This window comes from Talpa europaea (genome assembly GCF_964194135.1).
Source record: "Talpa europaea genome assembly, chromosome: 1".
NCBI lineage: Eukaryota > Metazoa > Chordata > Mammalia > Eulipotyphla > Talpidae > Talpa > Talpa europaea.
Window position 1 is genome coordinate 107,357,569 of NC_140073.1, and position 13,726 is coordinate 107,371,294.

General features: G+C 39.3%; 1 protein-coding gene across 2 annotated transcripts in view; it reads left to right on the top strand.

Annotated features, from left to right (window-relative positions):
- Positions 1 to 13,726, top strand: part of CERS6 (ceramide synthase 6) — a 258,769-nt gene that overhangs the window by 75,460 nt on the left and 169,583 nt on the right. For both annotated transcript variants that reach the window (XM_084251563.1, XM_084251564.1), the window contains exon 3: positions 974 to 1,104. In XM_084251563.1, coding sequence (XP_084107689.1) covers positions 974 to 1,104 — 131 coding nt within the window. The remainder of the gene's footprint in view (positions 1 to 973; positions 1,105 to 13,726) is intronic.

The following is a 13,726-nucleotide window of genomic DNA, read 5'->3' on the forward strand; positions in this document are numbered from 1 at the left end:
TAAGCAGCCAAATTGAGTAGTAGAAATATGAACATATTTAACAATGAAAAATAAAATCGAAGAGAGGTAAGATTATTGACTAATACTGGCTCAGGGAGGAAAGGAAATTTATACTAGTTTCCAGTATTACTCATATGGACTTATTATTGATTGAAAACAGATGGAAGTATTATGATTGTGTGGATAGCCACTATAATAAAAATTACTCACAAGAGGAAGGGAAATAAGACAAACTGTACTTGGTTTGTTAAAAATAAAAATTGTTTTAAAATCATCAATACAGAGAGCATAATGTAATTAAAGTGAGGGAAACTATAAATATTCTTATTGATTATATCAGTACCTCTAAAAGGGTTTGACTCATCTAATGAAAAATTCAGATTTGGGTTCCAAAGCTTTAAAGGAATGCCTTAACATAAGTAATTATAAATATTGAAAATAAGGGTAGGTCTGAGTAAGGAAATACAGGCACAAATAAATAATAAAGAACACAGGGCTTCTAGTTTTACATGAAGATGGAATTCAGGCCAAAAAAGATTAAAATTAAACAAAGAGTTGGCATTTTATTGCCAGAGGATACAAATCACAATGAATTTAAAATAGTTATGAAAATGCATGTATTGAATATCCTAAGAAGGTGAATCTTTGAATGATGCCTCTTTGTAAGTTCACCTTCCCCCTACTTCTTTCCTTGAAGGTTATTGCAGATAACACTGGAAGGTGGTGGTTCCCATGAAATCTTCCTCGCTGATGAGAAGTGCAAGTATTAGAGCAGGATCCATATTTTTCAAGAATAACTTCTCTTGTCCTAAGTGCTTGTTAATATTAGTGCTGTTAATGGAGGGCCAAGGTTCCCAGTGGTCAGTGTAGAAATCTCAATAGAAGATAGTCAATATAAAGGGGAAATCCCTGACATAGAAGAGATCTGTTTATGATGAAGATGAAAATGGTTTTCCTGGTACTTGCTTCATAGCATCCTGATGAAAAGCGACTGGAAGGCCTGTCCAAGCAACTGGACTGGGATGTTCGCAGCATTCAACGCTGGTTTCGACAAAGACGCAACCAGGAGAAGCCAAGCACACTCACCCGGTTCTGCGAGAGCATGTAAGTTGTTTTTCTTTTTTTTTTTTTTTTTAAGATTTATTTATTTATGCATACAAGAACTGGAGTACAGGCCAGAGATGTGGAGGGTGAGAGAATTCACCAGAGACAGAGTGGGGAGCAGAACAGGATCTACTGAAATACACTGCTGAGGGGAGCAGCAGGCGAGCCAGAAGTGGTCTGCTTCGCCATGTAGGTTGCTCCTGACCAGGGGGGATCGAACTCATGCTGCAGTGGCTGGTAATAGCTTGATAGCGCTGTCTTTTAACTCCTGTGCCACCAGGGAGGCTCCTGTAAGTTGTTTTTCTCTTTGAAAGAAAGCCTTGCCTAAGTTCTCATACCATCCCTGGGGTGAAAATACAGTTCAGTACAGGCTCCAACAGTCACCAAAAAGCATGCCTTCAGTGGAAAAATAGTCCACAAAAATCTGGGGGAATGATTGTGTGTTAAGATTTTGTAATGTTCAATGTTCACAATGACTGCAGTAAATGACATTTGCTACCTAATGGAATTTCTGCAAACTAGGAAGATGACAGGGGCTAACTGTGGTATTTTCAATCATCCACCTTTGAAATATAGCACTGGAAAGTCATTACTTCCATTGTTGGAATTTTAATAGAAGGGACTTTGTGAAAATGTTCTTTCCACTGATAACAGCTGAGATACTAGAAATGTTACCAAAGGGTCATGACGATGTCCTATATTCCTAGAGATTTAAGAAATGGCAGTATTATTTCCCTGGGTGAGTTTAATGAAGCATTGCTTGAAGGTGGGGAGAACGGAAAGAATGTCTCTTCCATTTCTGAAATGTGAACTTTATGGTGTGTAAATTATATATCAATAAAGCTGTTCAAAATAATAAAAGACTCACAGAGAACCCTTCCAGCGCAGTGATATTTGGAAGTACTGACACTCAATACACTTCCTTTTAGGAAAGTTAGAGAAAGAAATAGTGAAGCATTGAGCCACAGACCCAGCAAAGGAAAGATTCCGCTGCCAGACTCCTTGGTTGACTTGCTGTTCATCCTTTGGGGTTTGACTGTGCCTTTGTCTATCAGTTCTTTCCTTTGGGAGTATTTTCCTGACCTCTGGTCACTTAAACAATGGTGCTGTTAGTGTCGCTACCTTCCTTGTGGCTTTTTCTATTTGGGGTTAAAGTTGTATTTTCAGTTTTGTTTTCAGTTAAGCCAAAAAATTATTTTAACAATTGCAATCTAAAGCTTGGAGAGAAACCCTAAGCTTAGGAGAAATGAGGGGTAGGGAAGATAGTATAAATTATGAGGGCTGGATGAATAGGGGGATCATAAACAGGGTCTTCAGGAGGTCAGTATATTTATAAAACCTAGAACAACCACCTAGTATATATAATCTGCAAATCCCTTCCTATAATTGAACTAGTGGCAGTTTATGGGAGCAGTATTTATGCATCTGGGCTCCTCTTGATCAAAAGCCAAAATTGCTTCCTGGCCTTGACACTTAAGCCAAAGGCTTGGGCTCTGTGGTTGAGCCTCATGTCTGAGCAAGGGTGAAGTTGGATCTTGCCACACGTTAAACGCTGAAACTCACTTGCACTTCCCCTCCTCCAACTGACCGCTTTGGAAATACACACTATCTCTTTCTGTACTGTACTCACCAGTTTATATGCTAGTGCGCATAAGGATTAGTCAGTTGGATCTTGTTAAAAATGAAGATTCTGATTCAGTGAGTCAGGGATGGCAGCCAAGATGGTGTTTTTAACAAAGTTCCCAAGTGATCCTGATGATGCTGGCCCACAGACCACACCTTTCAAACAAGCAGGACTCAGCACTATACCAGTGTCTGTATCTTCTCCCTGAATTCAACTGGTCCTTATCTGCATACCACTATCATGAGAATGTCATAGAAACAATCATTGAAAAATAATTTCTAAATGATTATTAGAGGCATGGCAATGTGAAGGCATAGTGGGGTAGGGGGTACAATGGTATCGATTATAATCTCTCAAGAAACTTATATAATAGCATCAAGAAGTAAGACGTGCTCTCTGAGTATGTGTGCATCAGTGTTATTACTTAAAATAACCATCCATGTGCTAGATGATGGGTATACTCAGCCAGTACTGACAGAACACCTGTAGGGTTAGGGCACTCAGTTTGCTGAGATTAGAACTGAGTTAATACCAGTGGCCTCTGACTTTTGTGTCAGAAGACTGTATTGATGAACTTGTTTTGAAACACTCTTCTCCCTTAGCTTTTGGGTTGCCCCTAAATTCTTCTGCCTCTCTGAAGGTTTTATTAGCATCACTTATTCTCCATTTTCTCTGTGGTCTGTTATGGACCTTTTATAAAGTCTTACTCGGATTCAGCCTCAACCTCTTAATGTCTTCTTTGTCCCCCCCTACCATGTCTGTAGAAGTTCCTTCCTCTCACCAACTTCTGCCAAAGCCATGTCTGGTGCAGATGTTTCTTCGGATGTATCATTGTGCTTTTTCCAACAGGCGTCTCTCGTTTACTTCTACTCCTGACTTTACCTTTTTTTCTGTTGTCTGTTTGCCTCCGTTAAATTCAAACCAATCAATCACTAAGTTCTATTTGTTCTTTGTAAAGCCACAGCTTTGTCTCAGATCTTAATTGCCCTCATAGGTCTCATTATTTATATTATAGTCATAGATAGTGTATCTGCTAAAAAAAATACATGTGCCTGAAATACTGTCTCCATGCTCTGCTGCTTCAAAACTTTGATTATTTTTTTCTCAAACTATAGGATAAATGTTAGGCTCCTTTGTCTGACACTAGTGTTAGGCCTTCCCATTTGAGGTTGGACACTTCCTTCCAGAGGCTTGTATTTTCACTGTCGGTATATTTTCTATTCGTGTTTTGGTTCCTTGCTTTCAGGCAAGGAACACCTACATTCCTCTGCTCTGTTCCTCTATCCGCTACCCATTCTTCAAACCCCAGTCCCTCTCTTCGGGTAATTTAAATGGAATCACTGCTTTTTATGTGACTTTTTAGTTATTCTTAACTTGTCTACGTGTTTTCACTGTAATTATATCATATTGGTGCTTGAAACACAAGAATCACGTCATGTTTTTCTTGCATTCTTCTCAGCCTTTACTACAATGTACAGATTGCTGAATAAATAGCTGCTAAATGACTGTATTAAAATGATGTCGTTTTGGAAGGCTTTGCTGATCTAAATTGGCATCCCGATTCCCCCATCCCCCTGTGAAAAGTGCATAAGGTACAATGACTTAACCTAAAGTTTGTGTAGGAAAATTACTGTACTGTGGAAAACTCTAAGACAGTTTCAAAGGCAAACATTCAAAGAAAAGAATGGGGTGGCAAAGGAGGACATTTAAATAACACCACAAGAACTAAAGCAGAATTATATTGGGCTGTGTATGCACATTTGTTTGTCAGAGTTATTTGCTCATCAATATAAAATAAAGATTTGAAATAGTTGCTCTTAAGCAAGATGCTCATTATAATCTGAAAAGCTGGCAAGCTTTTCAGAATACACATGCGCAGGCCCTGCCCCAGGATGTCTGATTCAGAATGGTGACCCAGGTGGACATGTATGTCTTGGAAGAAACCTCCTGAGTGCTTGTGATGTACATCCTCAGGGAGCACCAATATCTGAAGAGAGATGAGTACTGTACAAAAATGCTAAAAATTAAGTAGAAAGAAGACAACTAGTTCAGGGCTCATAGATCTAGGGCCCAAATATAAAGATTCTTTTTTCCCCCCTGTTACATAAGTTATTATTTTAGAAGTCTAGAATCCTCTTAGGGCATTGTGCTTCATCTCTCAGCAGTGTGGAGCAGCCCCAGTATGCATGCCAACCAGTGCTGGTAACCATCTGCTGGCTGGTCCTGGTCTTGGCAGCCTCATTTCATGCAGATGGACTGAGTGGAAGAAGATGTTCAGCAAGTAATGTGCTGAAACACTGACGTGATTTTTTTTTTCTTCATGCTTGATGTCACTCATTCATAACTGTGCTAGTTTTGATGCATGTTTCTTCCAGACACATTTAAATCCTTATTGATGACTGAGATAGAGATTTTCAAGAGGCAGTGTAGATTTCATAAAAATGAGATATAATGTGGAACATCTTGGGGGAAAGTGGTTCTGAATGAAGTCCAGTGCTGGTGGGAGCTATGGTTTTAGGCTGCTGAACCTTTAACTTCCTCCTCCAGCAATTGCATCAAGATAATATAAAAAATAAAAAATATCTGCAGCATGAAACAGAGATACGATGTCAAAATAATTGGCTTCCCACTCATCTATGTACCTGTACTCATCATTTTTGAGTATCGTGCAGTACATCTAAGAGCACACACCTGGGAGTAAATATTATGTATGACTTTCATTTAGGCAGTTTCCTGTTGACTGGAAAGATAAATCTCAGAAAATATAGTGCAAGAAATAGTATACTTCACAGGTTAGTACTAATTTATTTGCACTGATGTTTGCTCCAAATGGAACCTGTGCTGTAAGATGAGAGCCCAAGATTTTCTTTTCTTTAGAAATTACACTTTTGAGCTAATGCTGATCAAAACGACCCACAAATACTGCCATATTTTGATACTTCTGTTTAGTGACAGCAGACTGACCAAAATCTAGGAAACTTTTGAAATTGTAACTTTGTTTCTGCAAAGAAACCCTGTGATCTTCATAATCTGTGAAGTGGTTTAACCAGTTGCTCTCATTCACCTAAGTCCTTCACTCTTGTTATTTTGGTACTGTTTTACTTGGACAAGTCAGCAGTGCTGTCTCATGATCTCAATAGGAGAGTGGAGCCTAATAATCAAGGCAAGAGAAAAATAGAATTATACAGGAAACAAGTTGAGTGCTCATATCCCTTTATTTCAGATCAATCTTTGATCTGAGGAAATTGTGTGGTGAATATTTGCAACGTATTCATAACCCAGCCACCTGTTTGTGGGAGAAAAAAAAAAGCCAACTGATTTTTTTGGTAAGCTGTTTTAGAATCTTCCATGTACCCCATATTCTGTTGATGAACAAACTTTGCCAAACAGAAAATTCAGTTTTGATTATTTTCTCCATGGGACCGTGACATGAACATTATGTACCAAGTTTACTACCAAAGTTCTCCTGAGGTTGATGCAGTTTTTGAAAGTAGAATAGAAAGTATTGTGGTCTAGAAAAACGGCACCTTCCTGTTTCAAGTACTGGGGGATACACGATCAGCAATATGTCAGTGCTGTTCATGAGTCTGGAAAAAATTAAACATAAAATTGAAGGACAACATCTTAATTCTTGAAAAGTACAAATTTGAATGTTAGCTTGCAATTGTGATGGTGGTCTCTGTTTTCCATTAATACAAAATAGTTCCTGGATGGGTGAACAATTTCCATCATCCAAAATATATAGTTTCTGGCCTAGTTGTTATTAACATTTTGTTGAGTCACGGAAATTCTTTTTTTTAATGATTTAAATCTTTGTGTTGTATTCAGGTCAATTTTAACTTTGGAGAGGGGCCAAATAGGGAGAGGGACCATTTACTGTAAATGGCCAGATGACAAATATTTTAGAGTACACAAATCTTATTGCAGTTACAACTCTGTTGTTGTAACACAAAGATAGCCTTAGAGTAAGCAAATGTGCATGGCGGTGTTGCAATAAAACTTTATTTATGGGTACTGACATTTGAAGTTGTCATTTTTATGTGTCAGGAAGAATTATTCTTTAAAAATTTGTTTTCAATCATTTGAAAATCCAAGAAGTGTTCTTAACTCATGGGCTGTACAAAAACAGAATGCAGACTGGATTTAACTGGCAAGCTATAGTTTGCCAGACCCTTCTTTTAGGATTACACTACTGTTAGCATTTCTTTCAGAATATCAATAAAGAGAACATGATTTACAGCACCAGACATAGTCATCCATTGCTCAGAGTGTCACCACATAACAGAAACATTAGGACAGTTCTGTAATTAGCATGCAGATTCCTGATACATGGTGACTTGATAGTGTGCATTTTCATTTACTTCAGCCAAGAACCTCTTTGAAGTTTGTATTCAGAAGTCAGTATTACTTTCAGTACAAAAATTCTGAAGATTGAGAAACTGGACTATAGAGTCTGCTCTTTTGGCTTGAGTACGTTTTTGAAACTTCCCCCCTCTTTCCATTCTAGAACCACCATCTGTGGTAAGTGAACTCAGGTTTTCCATTTAGATTAAGCCTCTCACATTCCTTGGTGGCATACAGCTAGGCCTCTAATTCATGCATACTGGCTAATTAAGGAAAACAGATTTTTGCTAAAAATATCATGCTTTGGTCAAGTTGGCTGCAATTATCTACTGCTGGTCAGTTTTTCTTTAGATACTAAATTTCTAAGAGCTTGGTAGATAAAAATTTTTTCAATAATTTTATTCAACATGGACTTGGGTGGTGATGAGCAGGTTAAAGGAATAAGTGAGTTTATTAATGCTTACTGTCTTTAATTCTGTCTGTCATTTTTTGAATCTATAGGCCATTTCTCTTTATTGTTCATTTTAAAAACTATTTGTGATTTAGAAAAGAATCATGAAAATCACTCTATTCAACTTTGATTAGAGAGGATATATAAATGCATATTTATTGTTCATAAATACTGGGGAATATCATTCCAAAGCCTATCACCATAAATACTTTAATTTTTACTACCTATACAGAATTGTATTCTATTATATGCCAAACAAATGCATGTACAGGCAATGTACCTGAGCTTAGTTCCTGTCTTTTGTGAAATTTTTTTTATAGAACTGACCTCACTAGAGTTAATAAAGAAGACTCTAATAAACATTATGTGTTGTGCTTTATCTTCAAAATTAATAAATCATTTATCCTGAGTGGCAGTACAGTCACTTGTGCTGTAAAATGACATAAGCATTCCTAAATCCAATGCAAAACTGCACACCAAAAAACCCAAAACAAATACAACAGAGATTATGAGAAAAATAGTCAAGGGTACAATACTCATAACCATCATTAGTGACACATTAAAAAAAGAGATAGGATCCTAATGAAAACAGCACAATTTTTAATGGTTAAATGGTTAAAAAAATACAAAGATGGTAGTAAGTTTTTTTATAAAGATTTATTTATTTATGCATACAAGAGCTGGGGCACAGGCCAGAGATCTGGGGGGTGAGATGATTCACCAGAGACAGAGTGGGGAACAGAACAGAGAATAACAGAAATACACTGCTGAAGGGAGTAGTGGGCGAGACAGGAGAGGTCTGCTGCGCCATGTGGGATGCTCCCTGGCCGGCTGGGGGTCGAACTCGTGCTGCAGAGGCTTCATAGTATGGTGCTTAACCCCCTGCGCCACCAGGGAGGCCCCAAAGATGGTAGTAAATTTTGCCCTTTACCTTGAAAAAGACCTGAAGTCTGCTTCTAAGTTATCCTTGGTTTATTAGTTTACGGGGGTTGCCATAACAAAATACCACAGACTGACTGTCTTAAACTACACAAATGTATTTCTTGTAGATCTAAAGGATGGAGGTTTATGGTCAAGATGCTACAGGGTGTTTTCTCTGAGGTCTTACTCCTTGGTTTGAGTATCACCACCCTCTCCTGTGGTATTTCATGATCTTTCATCCGGGGGTGCCCCTCTTGATGTCCCTTCCTCTCCTGGTAAGGACACAGTCACACTGGAATAGGATTCCACTCTTAGAGCCTCATTTAACTTGAATTGGCTCCTGAAAGGTCCTGTGTTGAAATATGCTCACACTGGAGGGGAGAATTAAAAGTATTAACTTTGGCAGACAGTGTTGAAAGGATTGCAGTTCATTAGTTACTGTGAACTGGTAGGAGTTAGATCTGACATCTGAGGGGAAGTTGTAACACCAGATGGTTGTGTCTCAGAACACTTGCGAGCTCAGGTAACTTAGAGATGCTTCAGAGGTGTGTGTGTGTGTGTGTGTGTTTTGTGTGTTCCTATGCTGCTTGTCAACTCAGCACAGTCTTTTGCATTTTCCTACTGTCTGGCAGGTCACCTCACACATAAGCAAATTTGAAATTCATGTTATGTTCACTAACTTGGGAGAATACTTAGGAGTTTCAAAATGAGCCTAAGCAGGACTGAGGTACAAGGGAGTGATACAGGAGGTGAGTACTGAAGCCAGGCAGTCTGAGTTCGAGTCATCTCTCTAATAAAAATCTGTGGAGAATTTGGGAGATTTGTTTTGCCACCCTAAGCTTCAATTTCTTTATTTTTAAAATGGGTATAATGCGAGTGCCTATCTCAGAGGCTGGCTGTAAAGTTTAAATAAGTTAATATATATAACGTATTTAGAAAGGTCTCTTGAACACAGAAAGGAGGTAGTTGAATGTTAGCTACTTTCAACACCCTCTGGTTGGCTGTAGTTAATTTGGTATAGTCAGGCTAGCAGCAAGTTGCTAGTAGTCTGTCATATTGTACACTGACAATATGGCCTCCTCCTCAGAGCCTTAGGCACATTACCTAGCAGAGGCGACTCTGGGATTTGTTATTTAGGGAGGAGGGATCCAAGGTGCAGACAGGGCAGGTTCTCAATTTAGAATCAAATTCTTTTATTCTCTGAAACCCCAAGGAAGCAGGATTCATGTGGATTCATAGGATTGTCAACTTGGACTTTACTTAACACACATAAAAAAGAAGCAAAGCCCATCTGAGTTCAGAGCTTCAGAGCCTTTGGCTACTGCTGTGGTGTGATGTGACAGAAGTGGATGAGAAAAGGTGTCCTACTTCAGCAGGGAGCCGTGCTAGCTGTGCCTCTAGAAGTCAAAGTTTTTGAAGCACCACATGAGAAATGTCAGATCACAGAGTGAATATCTTTGAACCACAGAGATTTAAAATTTGCCTCGGTGATTTTGAGGAGGACACAGCTTGTCGCCACCAGGGAGGGAGAGAGGAACAAAGCCTGGAGCTCAGTGGTGCTGACTTTGGTCAAGTCACCTCTGTTGGGGCCAGGACAGTCCATCGGCCATAGGAGGTCAGCGTGGTTTCTGGGTGCAGGAGTTTGCTATTAGGTGTAATATGTATTGATTATCTCTTTTGTGCAGGTGAGTAGCTAAGGAGGTAATTGGTCTTTAACAAATTCGATACTGGGAATCAAATGTACCTGGTTCCTCTCTTGGTCGAGCTATTTACACTTAGCAAGTAATTTAACTTTGTTTAGTCCCAGATACTTGTCTATAAAGGGGAAGTAACTCCTATTTATAGGCTCATTTCTGGGGATTAAATGAGGGGAGTATGTAAAATGTATATCTTTTGGTGTCTGGTTCCCATTCAGCTGGGGTTGCAACAATTTCTGACGTCGTGGGACTCACAGTGACAATTATTCTGTTTAATGGTAAAGTACCTCTAACCTCTAATACTTCTAACTTCTAATCTCTAATACTTAGGTCATGTGAGTCCTTCCTAGGGCCCCTTCCTAATTTCTCCAATCATGGGGTTTTCTGAGTCTTGCATATTTGGTTGCTATCAGAAGAATTATATTTTAGATTCTGATAAAGAAAGCACTTTTTTTGCTTCCTCTTGGGAACCCTGTCTGATTTGCTCTTCCTTTCTCCCTTTCTCTTTTGCCCCCACCCCTGCTCTTGCCCCCCCCCCCTCCCCGCTATTACCCCCCCCCCAGGCTGTCACAAAGACAAGTCCTGGCTTTTCACCCTTCTGGTATTACTTCATGGTGGCCATGTCCCTGGCAAGGGGCAGACAGGAGGCTTAAACTATTCCTCAAGCATTGCGAATTTAATTATAATGGTCTTACAAGTTGACATGTTGCATATGACTTCTGATGTTTGAATAAGACATCCAGTAACATAAGGAGTGAATGTTTTTGTGTGTAAAATGGTGCTGGGAGGGAGGGCAGGCATTTGAACTGAGCAAATATGCCCAGCCACTTCCACTTTGGGAAGATCTGAGCAGATTCCAACTGACTATTGGGGAAGCAGGTCATTGAGATTTTATTTGCAGGCATCCCCAAAAGGAAATTCATAATGAGCCCTCTATGACATCTGAAATTTAACATTCAACTATAGAATGTTGGAGAAGAGTCAAGAACTTCATATGTTATCACATTCAGAGCAAAGGGGGCACCTGGGTATTTTATTTGCCCACCATAGCTGCTGCTTCCTTTCCTTCCACGCTCTAGTTTGTTGAAGACTGAGATTTAGCTTCTTTGCTTTCTCCTTGGCAGACTCGTCACACTTTGAGTCATTTTCTACTCATGTGCTTGGAGACTTGCTATCTTCCGCACTTGCATCTCTCTCTATTAAACTGTCTTAACACCTTGACTTGTGGGTCTGACTTACTCAGCTTTCTACCCTCCCAGCTCAGCACAATGCGTGGTGCTTTCTAAGACCCCAATTAATGTCTCCAGTGATTCAATTATTTGGATTAGGGATTGGATTGGACCGCTAGGGACTAGAAGACTGAATTTAATTAGAAGAAGTTCAAGTTTATTGTCTTTTAAATGGTCCTAGGGAAGATTAAGACTGGGTGGAAGGAGACAGGAAAGGCTTTCTGGAGGTGACCCTGCAGAATTTTTAAAGATGATTACATCAATCAGGCAGAGAAAGAGACAATGGCTGGGGGTGAAAGTCACCAGAGGAGTGCAGCGTGTTCTGAAGCTCCAGGCAGAGGAAGAGGCAGCCGAGAGGGAAAGCCAAGGGTAAGGCAACCCTCTCACCCCGCTAAGACCCCGGGCTTTTCTTCCCTCTCTCTTGTCTCTGCATAGCTAGGGCTACCTGACCTTCTGCTCCCAAATGGCTTTGCCTTTCCTATTTTCACAATAAACCCCACGTTTACTGAGTGTTTGACTCAATGAAGAATGGAACTGCTTTTATTATTGCTTCACACCAACGTATGACTAACCTTTGAATAGTTTTTGTTTTTTGCTCCTTGAATACATCTTTCATTGGTAAGTATGTAACAATGATTTCATAAGTATTGAACAGTGATTTCCACTACATACGTTCCTTTCTCCTTCTGTGGTCTGTGTCTAGCTTTTGTCTTGTCTTCTGAAAAGTACATGGTGCAGAAAATTGGCACCATGTCCTCTCCTCGTTTCTTTCCCACCCCCCCCCCACAAACATGCAAAAATCGAACATCCAAAGAAAAAGAAAGATAAACAAATTATCATTGTCCTCTTGACTACCTTCCATGTCATATTTCACAAAAAAAAAACCAGAATGGACAACCCATGATAACTGGCAGTATGTCACTGATTCAACACTTGGAATGAAGTCCTAACTAACAAAAGAACACAAAACTAGGACATGCAGTCAAGAAAGCATGAACATGCTTATGTACTTTTGGGGACTGTCAAATATTTGAAATTAAGATTGTTCCAGAAAATCCAGAGGGAAAACCCCACATACTCACTGGACTTAATTGACTTCAATTTCCCAGATGGTTGCAGATAGCTTCCATGTGGCAGGGGCTAAGGGCTGGGAGATCTCAAGGTAAAAAGGACTAAATTGCCACTCTCTGGTGCTCAGAGTTCAGGAGTGGAACAACACAACAATTTAGCAGAGTGCTGCAGGAGCACTTAGCTCTTCTTGGAGACAGGGTTGAGTCATCAAATTGTAATGAATACTTGTGGCCTAGCAAACCATATTTGAGATAAACAAATGTAAGAATTGGTCAAGATAGAGAGCTTCTTGTGTTTGCATTTTATGATGGACTTGGGGGACAGAATTAATATTTAAGTAAATATATTAGCCTAAATTGGTCCTATCCATAAAGTTTATTTATGGAATTTTTACCTTTCAAAGGAACAATAATTGTCCGGTGATAACCATAATAATGGGATTAATGGGATTCTGCCTGGTCTTCCTAGAGTGAAACATAGACCCCCAGCCCTACTATGTGTGTTATTGCTGTGGGTGCTAAGAGAGCCACTGAACATGCAGATTCCTTTCCTGTGCTGGACCTTACTTACCGCTTCTAGCCAGTTTTCTTTCACAACCATCCCTTTTTTTAGGTCTCCTTTCTTCTTTGTGGATGGCTGGGTGGGGATGGGGAGACACTAGAAATACTGGAAGTGCTTCTGCCTTGCAGAAGAAGGTCTCCAGTGATGTGAAGACTGAAGATGGGAAGATTGGGACAGTGCAGAGGAATGGAAGCCAATTAAAGATTTCTCAATATTTTGGGTACTGGAACATGTTATGCTTTGTGAGATGAGGTATGAGGGCCTTCCCCTGCATGTGTGGTGCGATTGGTAGACCCATGCAGATCTCAAGACATAGCATATACACAAGTTCCTCCAAAGTTGTTCTTTATGTGTACTTTTTAACATACGCTCTGATTTTCTTCCATTATTCATTGTGATGGTAGTTTATCATCTATTTTCTCTCCAATTGTTCATTTTAATTGTGGAAATGTGTCCAATTTGAACTGATTTCAATTATTATTGATTTTAATTCTAAAATGGGACTTAAATCTGTGTTCCTCATTTCAATTTGATTGGTTCAAAATAAAATACTGTTTTATCTTGAATTATGCAGTGTTTTCATGAATCTTGGCTAAATCTCTTGTGTACCAAAATCTACAGGCTTCTCTTGCATCGTTATTTTAAGGGTTCTTGTGTCTGTTTCTTCCCAATAGTTGTATGGTTCAGTAAATATTTTTTGAGCATTTAGTATGTGCTGGCTTCT